General features: G+C 42.1%; 1 protein-coding gene across 1 annotated transcript in view; it reads left to right on the top strand.

The window, feature by feature from the left end:
* The window catches only part of EVC (EvC ciliary complex subunit 1), a 114251-nt gene that overhangs the window by 77703 nt on the left and 22381 nt on the right, over positions 1–14167 (top strand). The window contains exon 13 of the mRNA XM_019553029.1: positions 12565–12674. Coding sequence (XP_019408574.1) covers positions 12565–12674 — 110 coding nt within the window. The remainder of the gene's footprint in view (positions 1–12564; positions 12675–14167) is intronic.

Below are 14167 nucleotides of genomic sequence, written 5' to 3'. Positions count from 1 at the left end.
ATATAGTTGAGAAATACCTTCCATACAATGATCTTCTCCTCTAATTTAATATAGATGATCAAATGAACTCTTTTTCTCAGATTGGGAAGGTGACAAATCAGGTATTGATTGATTCGCAAAATCTGATGAAGTGCGCTTCAGCCCACAAAAGTGTGTGCTATTCAAATACATACGTGCATGCACGCGCACACACACACTTTAGTTAGTCTATAAGGTGCAAATCTACCCTGCCTTTTACTGATTGATTCTCCAACTGTTACACACTGTTAAAACTGTTTTTCTAACTTGTTTTTATTACTTTCTCCATTAACCATATGTAGGATGATATTATACTGCCTATTAAATATGATAGTTTTGTGGCTTAGTGTAGAGTGGTTTTACATTCATTTAGAACACTCTTGAGAATAGAAAAGTTCAAACTAGTAATTCATGGAAATTTTATAATGTACTCCATGTGCATTTATACTTGGTTTAGAGATTTCCCATATGAATATCCTCTGGTGATTTTCTGTTACCTTTCATGTTAGCTAACCTGTTGTTTCAACTATTTAGAAGGTGGGGTAGATTTCCACCATACAGACTAACCAAAGTAGATATGTGTTTGTGTGTGTGTATGTGTGCTATATTTTGTACATATATATGTATAGATGTTTTTATATTTATTTATATACGTGGGGGTGTGTAAGTGTAAAAAATATATAAAACACAGCTAACAACACCTCTCAATTTTAACTGTTTACTCACCTAGTCTGTTTCTGCATCAGACAAAAATGAAACACCAAAAAGTTCAAATAGTCTAACACATCTAAGGTCCCTATTGAAACCAATGAGACTGCTCATATGCTTGAAGTTAAAGAAAAGGCATTTTCATGATTCTTACCTGTGGCTTTTGAGCAATATAAAATGAAATGTAGTGTAAATGAGGACGTTGTTACACATTACACTCAGTGGATGCCTGTACACATGCAGTTAATACGAATGAATATACTAATCCTGATGTCACTGTCACTATCTACACGTGCGTTTAAGCGCAGTCATTTACTACTCTACCGGCTACCACTTGTATCTGACAGGACTATCTGGCAGTGCAGTAAATTAGTCTACTGCATCCAAAATGCCGTCATGTACATGTAGACAGTGATGCTTTACTGCACAGCAAATTAGTCTGCTGAGCAGTAAAGCATCTTGTGTAGACATACCCAGTAAGTGTGAACTGCATTTAAAACGCATGTTCCAGATGTTCAAGCAGGAAAACATATGCTAAGTGGTATTATATTATAAGACAATTAGGTCTTTTTGGGCAAGCAGTATCTCCATATTATGGTAAGTAATACGTGTTAAGCTATCATGGGACTGCTCCATAGAGATAACCCAAATAGTCCTTATTGGCTCCACTGTGGTGCTGGGGCTGGGTATGACAAACGGCTGGTTCTTGTGCAGTGCATGGGCTGAGATCAACAATCAACTGTTTGTCAGTCCCAGCCCCTCTCACCACACTAAAGTCTTGAACCAGCTCCAGTGCAGTGGGGGTCGACAACCAGCTGATTGTCTTCTGCATAGCTGGCTCCAGCCCTATCCAAAGGGCTGAGATCACGGTAAGCATTCTATGCAACTTCTCAGAAATCTTTCTACCTTGTGGTAATGCTTTCTATGATTTTAATAAAACATGTGCTAAGTGTAACTTGAGACCAGGCCCTCAGAGACCACATGCCTTCAACACTTCACAGTTTGGCCCCCATTATATAGGATTCATATCGTAATAATTCCTAGTCTCTTTTTGAGTCTATTAAAACTGCTCTAAACTAGATTGTAGAAAGTCTTTTTTCAAAACTATATATAAAACTGGTACTGAACTTTCCCCCCATGAAACAGAGACACTCAGGCTATGTCTACATGATAGACTTACCACTCCTAGCAGTTGTACCAGGAAACTTGCTGCACTACTTCAAGCAGCAGCCTTTTAAACCACAAGGCATAGGTGGTAAGACAGCTGGTTGACAGCCCAGAGCATTGTACAAAAGCATTGTAGCCATCTCTTTACAATATTTAATGCAAGCACTGTGAAGTAGCTGCAGGCTAGCCTGTATGGACATGAATCACCTGTGTAGATATAGTTTCTGAAGCTTTTTAAAAGGCTCATTTCAATCGTTTGAGTGAAATATAATCCAGTCCTTGGCCACAAACAAGTTTGAAGACCCTGAAATAACCAAGGAATCAAGGTCTGATCTAAAGTGTGTTGAAGTTAATGTCAATCATTTCTTGACTTCAGTAAAGTTTGGGATCAAAAACACACTGAACAGGAAAGAGAGGTGGAAATTCAAACCCTGGGACTAAAATTTCATGACCCAGATTCCCCTCCAGCTGAATAAATGTCCAATCCCAGGAGAGTTACAACATAAAAGTGAAGATAAAACATTTGTGAAAGATCATTAAAATCATCTGGTTGAAAATGTTGGTCAATGAGATAGGTACCAATATAGAATAAAGGCTAAAAAGGCAAAGTGATGTTTTACCAGGTATTTGAGTCAGGGTAGATAACTTCATAATATCCAGTAGGAGAGGAAAAGGAAAAGGAAAGTGAAAAAAAAAACAGTTGAGTAGAAAAGGACGAAGGAAAAGGCTACTAAGAGAAAGAAAGCAGAAAAAAGAACCTCTTTAGAGGGCCTTCTGCTTAGTCCTCCACCAATTTTAACACATCTGATATAGCTTCTGAAGCTTTTTAAAAGGCTCATTTCAATCCTTTGAATTAAATATAATCCAGTCCTTGGCCACAAACTAGTTTGAAGACCCAAACAAGTTTGAAGACCCGAAGCCCTCTGGGTCAGATTACAAGGGGTCTTCAAACTTGTTTGAAGTGAAAGGGAGTGAAAGGAACTAGGGAGTGAAAGGAACTTGGTGTGGGGGTCTGTCTACTACAGACCCCCACACCAAGGGGAGGAGTTAGACCTAGAATGCTCAAAACAGCTCTCAAATGCAGCATGCTCAGAAGACCTAGTTGTCATGGGTGACCTAAATTACCCAGACATCTGCTTGGAGGAGCAGTCAGTCAGGTCTGCCCATTCACATAGGTTCTTAACCTGCATACAGAACCTGCATCCAACACAGGAGGTATGCAGTCCCACTGGGGGAGATGCCTTACTTGACTTGGTGCTGGCCTTAGGAGAAGACTTGGTGGGGGAGCTACAGGTACAAGGTAACCTAGGGGATAGTGACCACCAGTTGATAGGATTCACTATCCAGCATAGGGTGGAAAAGACAAATAGTAGGACAGTAGTTCTAGACTTCCGGAAGGCCAACTTCAATGAACTCAGGAGACTGGTTAGGGTTGGACTGAGGGGTAATCACATCTGTAAGATGAGAGTCCAAGAAGGATGGGAGTTCCTCAAGGGACTGATCCTACAGGCACAGAGGGACACCATCCCAGTACTCACAAAGGGAGGCAAAAGAGCCAAAAAAAACCTTCTTGGCTGAGCAGGAAAACCCAGGAGAGCCTTCAGAGGAAAAAAGAGACCTATAGGCTGTAGAAGCAGGGGGCAGCCACCAAGCAGGAGTATACCTACTTGGCTTATGCTTGCAGGGAAGCAGTGAGAAAGGCCAAAGCGGATACAGAGCTCAAGTTGGCAACAAAAACTAAGGAGAACAAGAAGTCCTTCTTTAAGTACATAGGGAGCAGGAAGAAGGCACAGGGTAACATAGGGCTGCTACAGAATGGACTAGGGCAACTCATAACTGATAGGATGGAAAAAGCAGAGCTCTTAAATGATTTCTTTGCTTCTGTTTTCCTGGACACAGATACAAATGCACCTCCCAATGAGTCTTTAGTCTGGAGTAAGAGTAATACCAATCCACCAATGGTTAGCACTGACCTAGGGAAGGGGCACTTGGAAGGGTTGGACGTATTGAAGTCGGCAGGCCCCAACGATCTTCACACAAGGGTATTAAAGGAATTGGCTGATGACATAGCAGAACCACTGGCACAGCTGTTTGAGCACTCATGGCACTTGGGACAGGTCCCAGAGGACTGGAAAGGGGCCAATGTGATCCTTATCTTCCAGAAGGGGAGGAAGGAGGACACAAGGAATTATAGGCCAGTTAGCCTCACCTCTATTCTCGACAAGACATTAGAAAAAATCATAAAGGATGACATTGGCAGGGGGCCAGTGCGTAACACAATGGTAAGGGGCAACCAGCATGGGTTTACAGCAGGCAGATGCTGCCTGACCAACCTGGTCTCTTTTTATGACCAGGTCACAAAGTGCTTAGATGCAGGGGAGGAAGTAGATATTATTTATCTGGATCTTAAAAAGGCTTTTGACACAGTGTCGCACCCAATTCTTATGAGCAAACTGAGTAGCTGTGATGTGGATTTTTTCGCAGTAAGGTGTGTGAAAAACTGGTTTATGGGATGCACCCAGAGAGTGGTGGTGGATGGGTCAGTTTCTCCCTGGAGGGATGTGGGCAGTGGTGTCCCCCAAGGCTCTATTCTTGTACCAGTACTGTTTAATATCTTCATCAGTGATTCGGATGAAGGTGTTGAAAACACCTTGTCCAAATTCGCAGATGACACAAAACTATGAAGCATAGTAAACACACTGGAGGGCAGGGAGCGAATTCAGGCAGATTTGGACAGACTGAGGAAGTGGGCAGATCAGAATAGGATGAAACTCAACAAGGATAAATGCAAGGTGCTGCACCTAGGGAGAAAGAGTCTCCAACACACCTATAGACTGCGGGGTACCATTCTGAGCACCACGACAGTGGAAAGAGATCTCGGAGTCCTGGTTGATAAAAATGAACATGAGTCGCCAGTGTGATGAGGTAATAAATAAGGCTAACGGCACTCTTTCTTGCATCAGCAGGAGCATCACGAGCAGGTCTAGGGGAGTGATAATTCCCCTCTATGTGGCATTGGTGAGGCCGCAGATGGAGTACTGCGTCCAGTTTTGGGCGCCGCACTTCAAGAAGGATGTGGATAACCTTGAAAAGGTTCAGAGGAGGGCTACTCGTGTGGTTGAGGGCCTGCAGGTAAGACCCTTTGAAGGCAGACTGAGGGATCTGAATCTCTTCAGCCTCTGCAAGAGAAGGCTGAGAGGTGGTCTTGTGGCTGCCTACAAACTCAGTGGGGGGTCAGCAGGGAATAGAGGACACTGTTTACCAGGGCACCCCTCGGAGTTACCAGAAATAATGGCCACAAACTGAAGGAGAACAGATTTAGATTGGCCATAAGGAAGAAATTCTTTACAGGAAGGGTAGCCAATATATGGAATGGGCTTCCAAGGGAGGTAGTGCTTTCACCTACCCTGGAGGTGTTCAAGAGATTAGACATGCATCTGGCTGGAGTTACTTAACCCCAGTGCTCTTTCCTGCCTGGAGCAGGGGGTCGAACCCAATGATCTACCAGGTCCCTTCAGACTCTGTGAATCTATGAATCTACGTTCATTTACTTGTGAGGTAAGAGTGCAATCTCTGCCATCTTCCAAAAGTCTGATTTGTGCTATTGTCAAACATATTGAGATAACAGACCATCTAGATGTGCCATTAAAGTATTTATTGGTGCATATTTTGCTAAAAGGGGATTGATATGGCTAGATAATGGTTCTTTGGATAGCGCTGTATGAGAGAATTCAGCAGCCTTTTGGGTCATTCTGGAGCGTGTACTTTGGGGTCTACAGCAGGTAGGTGCTGCCTCGGGGGTCCCACCACCATGGAGGGAAGAACCGGGGTCCTCCGCAGCTCAGGGACCACTTGGCTCACCATGGCTCACCGGTCAGGAACAGGTAGGCTCAGGAGGGAGGATCAGGCCCCTCACTTTTTTTTTTTTCCAGTGGAGCCTGCCCATGGCAGTGGGGGGTGGGGAGGGGAGAGGTGGGTGAACTGATGGGGGGGCCGTAATGCACTGTGATGTCACATGACATGATGGAAGTCCCTACATTGGAACAGTGGATTTTTAATTGGTGGGTTTTTAATCGTGTCATTTAAAAACCTACCATTTCAGTTTAGGGACAACTAAACCCCTGTCACATGTACAAACACCCACAGTGTCCAATGTGTCAGGGCATTCCTCAGTGCAAAGACTGTGAAATGAATTTCCATAGTATGCAAGGGTTTGTCTTTTCAGGAAAATGTATAGTTTCCCAAGGAGGATACTTTATTTTGGAAAGTGGTGCTTTAGCTTCTCTTTTGTGAAAGTGATTTAAACTAAGGTACTCTGAATCCCAGAAAGAGAGTATCCATGTGACTCATTGGGTGCTGACAGAAAGTAATATTTGTCATATGACTGGCCCCTTGAAAGCACTCTACAGCGATGCCCTGACAGAAGTGCATGGCTGCAGAGTGCTTTAAAAGTGCCCGATCGCGGGACAAATTAACCTTCATTTAATGAGAATTCAGATGAAGGCTGTCCAAAGCAGAGTGCCTTCATTAACTTCTGTTCAACCCTGTGTGCAAGCAGAGCGGGGGATGCAGCCCAGCCCCATCCCTGGTGCTGTCTTCAGAAAGGGAGGGAGGGAAGGAAGAGGAGGGAGATCTATCTGGGGTTTGTCCATCTGGAGGGGGTGTGTAGGTGAATTGGAGCCCCCCATTTCAGAGAGAGGCTGCCTGTCTGCCTGGCTCTCCCCTAGCTCCCCTCCCCCAACTCTGATGATGTCTTCAGGATGGCGGGTGGGGAAGGGAAGGGCTCCAAATCCATCCATGCCCCCCACCCGCAGCGCAGGCTGGGCAAACCCCAGATGGAGCTCCCTTCTCTCCCTTCTCCCTCTCCCATCCTGAAGATAGCACAGGAGCTGGGAGGGGGGTGGGAGAGCTAGGGGAGAGACAAGTAGACAGGCAGCCTCTCTCCAAAGTGGAGCTCAATTCCCCACAGCGAATGTCTGTTGGGTCGGGGTGATCTCTGTAACTAATGACGCTTTCTGTACAATGCCCTGAGTTACAGTGGGGAGCTTCATGTCTGTCATTGCTCATTACACCATTGTAGTTTAACAGCAAATGTCCCTGTGTAAACGAGACTAAAGGACAATCACAGACTTAACCATATTCTACTCAAGAATAAGATGCACTTCTTCAGCCTGCCTTCTGTAATATATGTACAACATTTAAAAACCCCTCTCAAGCTCCCACTGCATATGCAAATCTCTTCCTGGAAGGAGAAAAGAAGAAAATGAACCACACACAAAAGATGTACAAGTCTGACTGGAAGGCCTTAGATACTATAAAGAGTGCAGTATTGGAACCCAAAGAAAATAAAATGTACATACATATTTCTATACATTTTAATTTTTAAATGATAATCATATAGGACACGCAGTTTTCATTTGCCTTTTGAAGATTTTACTCAAAAAAAGAGCAACACCTAATTCTGTAGTCTCTTTACTTCCTCAGTACTTTTCCCAATGTGATTTTAGCTTGCTTAACAAGTATTCAGAGGTCTCTTTAATGCCTCAACAGATTGTATTTCTTTGAGTTTATTTTAGATTTTGAAACAACTTGGAGCCATCTGGCATGGCTGCTTCATTAGAAAAAATCCTCTTAATGCTTTTTTAAATGTGTGCGTGTGTGTATATTGACTTACTTTGCAACCCAGAGGACATGACCAGTTATGATAAAAATGAATAAATAATGAGGAAAAAAAGCTCTGAGCAATTTCCATGATAGCCCTCTACCTCACAATCTTGTGAAAATAAACTTAAGGTCTGAAAAAGTTCTTTGCAACAGAATACTGTACTTAAGTTACTTAGCATTCAGTAGGCATCACACACCATCTATAGGCCATTGGAGCAAAAGTCCATTCTTTCCGTATTCCTAAAACTAAATGGGCTTAAAAAAAGTCATCTTCCTCTCTTCCTTTTGAAACTGAGATTAACTAGATGACTGTTTCCAATTTGTTGATGTAGCTGAGGGATGACTCCAAAAAAATTATATGGTTTTGGTTACATTGTGGAGACATATTCCATTCTTCTCTTGCCAAAGAGCAACACCTGATATTAGCTGTGCTGCAGCAGATCGTGTAATTGGCTTGTTGCCAGGAAACAAAGCTCCAGGAAGACTTAGAGAGACAGTAGGGTGAAGGGCCCATTGGTTAGCTTTCCACCCCTGTTCTGACTCCCACAAGGGTCAGTCTGAGCTTGCTTATATAATCACTTCTGACATATCATGCGCTTCCTATCTCCTTCTCTAAATTTGGTGGATACGTGTGATTTCACACTCATTGGAATGCCTTTTCTTTTTAAATAGTCTAGCATTGCTTTTACTGATTTTCCTCTCCAAGCTTAATACACTAATATTTGAACATTTTTTTTCTGGATTATAGTGGTTAGAAGGAGTCTAAGAATCCATTCCAGCCATTCTCTGGAACATTAAGGAAATTACTTATTTTATCCTGTGATTCAGTTTACCCATCTTAAAGCTGGATATAATAATACTGACACATCTATCAAAATTTACAGCATTTGAAGCCATATCACACCATGATTCACATTTCAGGGGAAGTGTTTTTGTCTCTCATACTAGAAGAGCTCTGGGAAGTCCAATGTTCAAAGGATATACAATTCTTCTGCAAGAAGCCTGGTGCACAGTGGGATTTGTACCACCCTTTCTAGTAGACCCGTTTCTCCCTTCTGTATTTCCAGCTCACTTTGCAAACTCATACAAAGTCAAAGCCGTGAAATAGTGTTCATATGCAGGAACCATATGCAAGTGGTATAAGTTAGGGCAATGCCTAGACTTCCCAAAGTTGTGCTGGGCTCTCAACAGCATAGATCCCACCCCAAGAATAGGTATTCTATAATCAGAAATATTTGGTGCAGCCAAGGAAGTACTAGGAAAAGGAAGTCTTCTCTTCTTGTTTCACCTTTCAGTTAGCCTGCTTTCTGATTAGGGTCCAGATTTTCTCTTGAACCTACACCTGATTGCATTGTACCAATAGTGCAAAGCAACTGTAAAGCTCGAATGTGTGAGGTGAGTATCAGTGTATGGGTAGGATAGCTAAGGCTGTCTGATATCCAGCATGGCACAGTTACTTCAGTAGTCATCATTTAAGCAAGCCTGTATTTTGCTCAAGGTTGTGGCTAGGAACTGGACCAGACAGTTGCACAGCTGGCCTCAAACTTAAGGAGGACAAAGAAGTATAACACTGCCTCTGATATATATGTCCCTTTTATTCCTATGCTTCTCTACCATGACCAAGGGTCCTAAGCATCTAGTTCTTTATGGAAGTCTGTCTGCAGGTTATTATTTTCAGGGTAACCACAGGGGTTGAAACAGTCTCCAGCCAATTACAGTCCTCTTAGCTAAGAAATCACCACAAGTGCCTCTATCTCTAATCAGAGTAGTTATTTCATCAGTGATTATTAGTACTTGAATTAGCATAGCTGTCATGGACAAGGATGCCACTGTGCTATGTACTGAACACACCGAACAAAGGACAGATCTTTCTTGTGAAGATCTTAGCCCTGATAAAGGCAAAATTAGTGTTTAGACCCCACTTAAAGAAAAAAAAAAATCACTAAAAATATCTACAGCATGTTCCTTTATTTTTAAAATCAAATTATATAATTATATGTACATACATAAATACACTAGGCTGCTGGGTGAATCATCCTCAGTCATAGCTTGTTCCTAAAATGAGGATAAGGGTACTTACATCCCATATAAAAGGAACAGAACAAGAATTTGACCTTAGCAGGCTCTTCAACACAGCTAAATGACAAAAGTGTAACAAGAACCAGTGACTAGAATTTGAAGACAGACAAATGTGGTCTAGAAATAAGGCAAATATTTTTAGCGAAAAGTGAAGGTAATTAACTATCAGAACAAATTACCAAGGACTATGGTCACTTTTCCATCACTAGACTATAGGTACTTTTTTAATAGAACTTACCATACTCATTCTTTTCTGGTTTGCTTAATGCCTGCGTAGCTAAGGTGATTCCACTATTTATCCATGTTTTCTCTAGGTCTTAGTGAAATAGAAAGACATTGTTGATTTTGCATGTGTCTTGTACTAGATGCTATCTAACTGGCAAATATGAGTTTCATATTCTCAGCATCCACTGCTTAGCAAATAAGAATAAATAAACACGTGTATTTTCTTTTTTCATGGTCATTCAAGACATCTCTTGTTCACGGTATTTGGAAAGGATACACTGGAGGGGGTTGATATTTTTTATTTGACTGCAAATATATTACAGTTCAGTGTATCCCCTCATCTTCCTTCTCCTAGTGAGCCCAGTGAGATTTAACCCAGGTAGCATTTGAGAGCAAACTGGCATGTAAGACACAGAAATAGCTCCTCAGTCAATAACCAGGTCTTTGAAATGATTAGCAAGAACGAACAAGCAGTTAAGTGCAGTCACTGAGTATCCATCTCTGAAAATCCCCTTCCAGAAAGGAAAAGGTCAGTTTAACTCTTCTTGTCAGAACTGCCAAAAGAGAACAAGTGCAATGCACAGACATGGAGGACTTCTGGAAACTGCGGAATTCACTACCCATACATGGATAAGTGTGAAACTTTTGATAAGCCTATTCAAAATAGAGCAGCCAAAGTTAGTTATTGGTGCAGTTACTAATTCAAGCATGTATTTGACATTTGTCACCAAGGTATCAGGGGGGCTTATAAAGCTTAATTTGACACATGCTATATATAAAAAGAGACCATACAACACGTTCCCTTCTTGGCTGCAGCTTTACTAGTCGCTAGGTGTCCACAGTTTAATCATTTTAGATGGGCTGGACAAATAGGTACACCTGGCAGATCTTCCTAAAACAGCCATGTGCCTATTTAAAAGCATAGGTGTGAAGGGGACATTAGACTTTACCCACTTGCTTCTACTTAGCACATGCTAAATCATAGCATAGGTTGCTTAATATAGGCCCTTTTTAACCACTAGGGAGCACAGTTGTACTCCATACAAACAACGTAGAATATGGAGTTTGCTGCAAGATGACAAAATCTTCAACTTTTTCAGTGAAAACAAAAATCATGCAGTGCTTCAGAAAGGGTGTTCGATAGTTTTCATTTAGGATTCGGAGGCAAGGTGGAAATGGAATCTTTGAAACCCACAGGCATCACTTGCTGAAATATTATTGCATCCATTTTGCCGGTTACCCTTCGTCAATTAGTTAGAGACTGCAATGCCTATTTGCTGAAAAGTAAAGCTCAGGCCTGATCCAAATCCTAGTGAATTCAGAGGAAAGACTCCCATTGTCTCCACTAAGTTTTATTCCATAGCTCTAAGTATTGGGAAAAACATTTAGGAATAGCATATCTTGATAGGGGTGGCATTTTTAATACTTCCATGTGAATGTGGTATTTGGGAGAAAGGAAAATTATGGGGGGGTAATGTTTGTCACAAACCTGCTCACAGGGTACCCATAGAATCCCATGTTTCTCCCTGTTGTCCCACCACTTGACCCAAGGGACAAAAGAAGGTTTGCCATGGGATAACTCCTTAGCTCTGTAAGCCTTAGCTCCAGAGCCCTTATACCAGACCTCACAGCTGCATGAGGGGAATCTCTGCCAGCTCTGGGTAAATTCCCCTCGGGTTGTGAATGGGTGGCCTGGACTATCACTCATCCAGAGATCACTCTTCACCATAGGCAATCAGTAAGGAGACAAAAAACAAAAGTATTTATTATGTAGGAGAAAAAAATTATACAGGAAAAAAAAAATGAACATTAATTTAGAGACAGAACAAAAAGACAAGTTGCTTACCCTCTCATCTGACTACCACCTATCCTTCAGAGAGGCCTGTCAGTATCCAGCCTTCCTGCTGATCCTGCCAGCCTGGACTGCTGGGGACCTGGATCCTTCCAAAACCTGAGAAAATCCAAAAGGCCCTTGCCACCTTACAAAAAACACTTAAAATACTTCCACGCCAGCCCTTCCCCGCATCTTCATTGCTGTAATTGCTCATGAGTCACAGAATCCTCCAGAAATGTCTTATCTTGCCAAGACATCTGGAGCACCTCTGGCCAAGGGGCCATTTCTCTCAGATGCCCTTCCTATAATACAGTTGTTTATCCCATTATAAGTGGACAATAACATGGGTACCCATCCCACCAGTGGACCTTTCTGCTTGTGTTCGGGAGTGACAGTTGTCCTTGCGCTAGTATCACAATGGAAAGAGATACTTAGAGGTTTTTCCTATTCTCTTTTTCCTTTGGCCAAGTGAGGATCAAAATCAAAGATATACAGAGACAGCACAACATAATCCATACGGGGATAAAAGTGACACAGAAGTGGATACACGGGCTTTTCAACAGAACCACACATGCCATATCAGCACAACAAACAAACAACGATCTGCATGACACTGCATAGGTGCCCCAAGACTTGTTCAGATAAGGTTCTTTGGGTAAATGTGATATCTTTTATTAGACTAACTAAATTGTTGTAAAATGGTTCTTTGCATGCTTTCAAGCACAAACACCCTTCTTCAGATTGGGTAGCCTTCATGAGACCATTGTGTATGAAATACTACAGAAAAAACGCAATTCATAATATAGTAAAATGTTAAAGCAATTACAATGAGGAAATCTTACCATTGTGGTTCCCTCCCCAACTCATAGCTGTGGGCCAAGGAGTATGCTCTGTCTGCTGTCATGCAAAAACGTTTGTCTGAGAAGCATGAGAAGATCATCCAAGGTGTATTAAACCAATTAGGTGGCCTCAGTGAAGAGTAAGTAAGATTTTATGTCTAATCCCTAAACAAAACTGTAGATGAAGTTAAAAACTCTGATATAATCCACGCTTGGTTAGAAAGTGGTATAGGGGAAATTTCAGGCTCTTCAGTGCCAGTTACCATAAATTTTAAGTGATGGAGTATTAATTATTTACTAGTTAACATCCCTAATCTTGAACGCAATTCAGCTGTCACTTAGGAACTTGTTTTTTCTCTGGCACTTTGTAGCAGGCCACAAAATTGTCATTCCCATTCTATACCAGGCATGCTCTATTGCATTGTACAAGATGAAGTACCCAGTACTGCTGTTTTCTAGCAACCTTTTACCTTGACCGCTGCTTTTGATACACAACTGCACATACCATTCAATATCACTGGGTTTAAATAGACATCACCAAATTAAGCAAATCAGCTGTGCCATGATATGTCTCAACACATCTAATCCGCTTAATTAGGAGAAACACGCATCACCCATTGTCCCACCCATTGATCCTCTGAGGAAAAGGGTAATGTGGTCCCTGCTTCCAGAGATGTGCTTCTGGGAATCTTCAGGGCATGTCTCTGAAAACACGGAAAGTCAGTGATCCAATCTCCAAGACCATACTGGAGTTTTGATGCACGTTTTAGGAACCTAGGCAGGCACTTCCAGGGCTTCAGGGGCCTGACCCTGCAGGCCAGGGAATGGGAATTTCTGGGGTTTGCGGGATCAAGCCACTGAAGCCCCAGGGGACAGGGCTGAAGAGTATGGGCAGCTCCGGGCTTATAGCAAACAGATGTTAACCACAAAATTGCAGCACAAATGTATAATACCTGCATCGTGTCCACAAACTTTGGGTATTTGTGCCACAACAAGGGGCATGGATGTTTGTATGCTTGGCCTTTCTGCCAGTTTTTTGGTGGCACAAAGGCAGCATCTGTGTACACTCACTGACTCTTCTCTGCTCACTCAATTTTCATCTTCTTTCAGCTAAAATTCTAAGATAGATATTCTTCTCAAAAGAACCAACTCCACGTCCTCCTTTTTTGATTGGTCTAAACAGACATAACCTGAGATACTGAAATCTTTCTCCAACAATAAATTTGCAAATCTGCCTTAGACAAAATGCAATTGTACACCAGGCCCCTGGAATTCACCTCTCCATCAAATAGCCATTTTTCCCTTTATCTTCTCAACTATTACAATTTTCTCTTCTGTGCAATCCCACCTTCCCAAATTGCCAGCACAATAAAATATTGGTGCTATCATTTTGCGCACACACCAAAAAATATCTATTGTCCCAAATGCTCAGAGAACTCTATTAGATCCCTATCTATTTGAAGTTTAAGTTCAAAATTTCCATTGTTTTGAAATACACCATAGGTTTGTTTCAACCACTTCTACCAGCTTCCTTCCAGACAGCTAACACATACCTCCTCTCCGTTCCACCATATAGTCCTACTAGTGGTGACTAAAGCTGACCTGTTCTGTAGTTCCTGCAGTTTAGAATAGC

This window comes from Crocodylus porosus, unplaced genomic scaffold (genome assembly GCF_001723895.1).
Source record: "Crocodylus porosus isolate Cpor-Errol unplaced genomic scaffold, CroPor_comp1, whole genome shotgun sequence".
NCBI lineage: Eukaryota > Metazoa > Chordata > Crocodylia > Crocodylidae > Crocodylus > Crocodylus porosus.
This window is presented reverse-complemented; position numbering and strand designations above follow the sequence as displayed.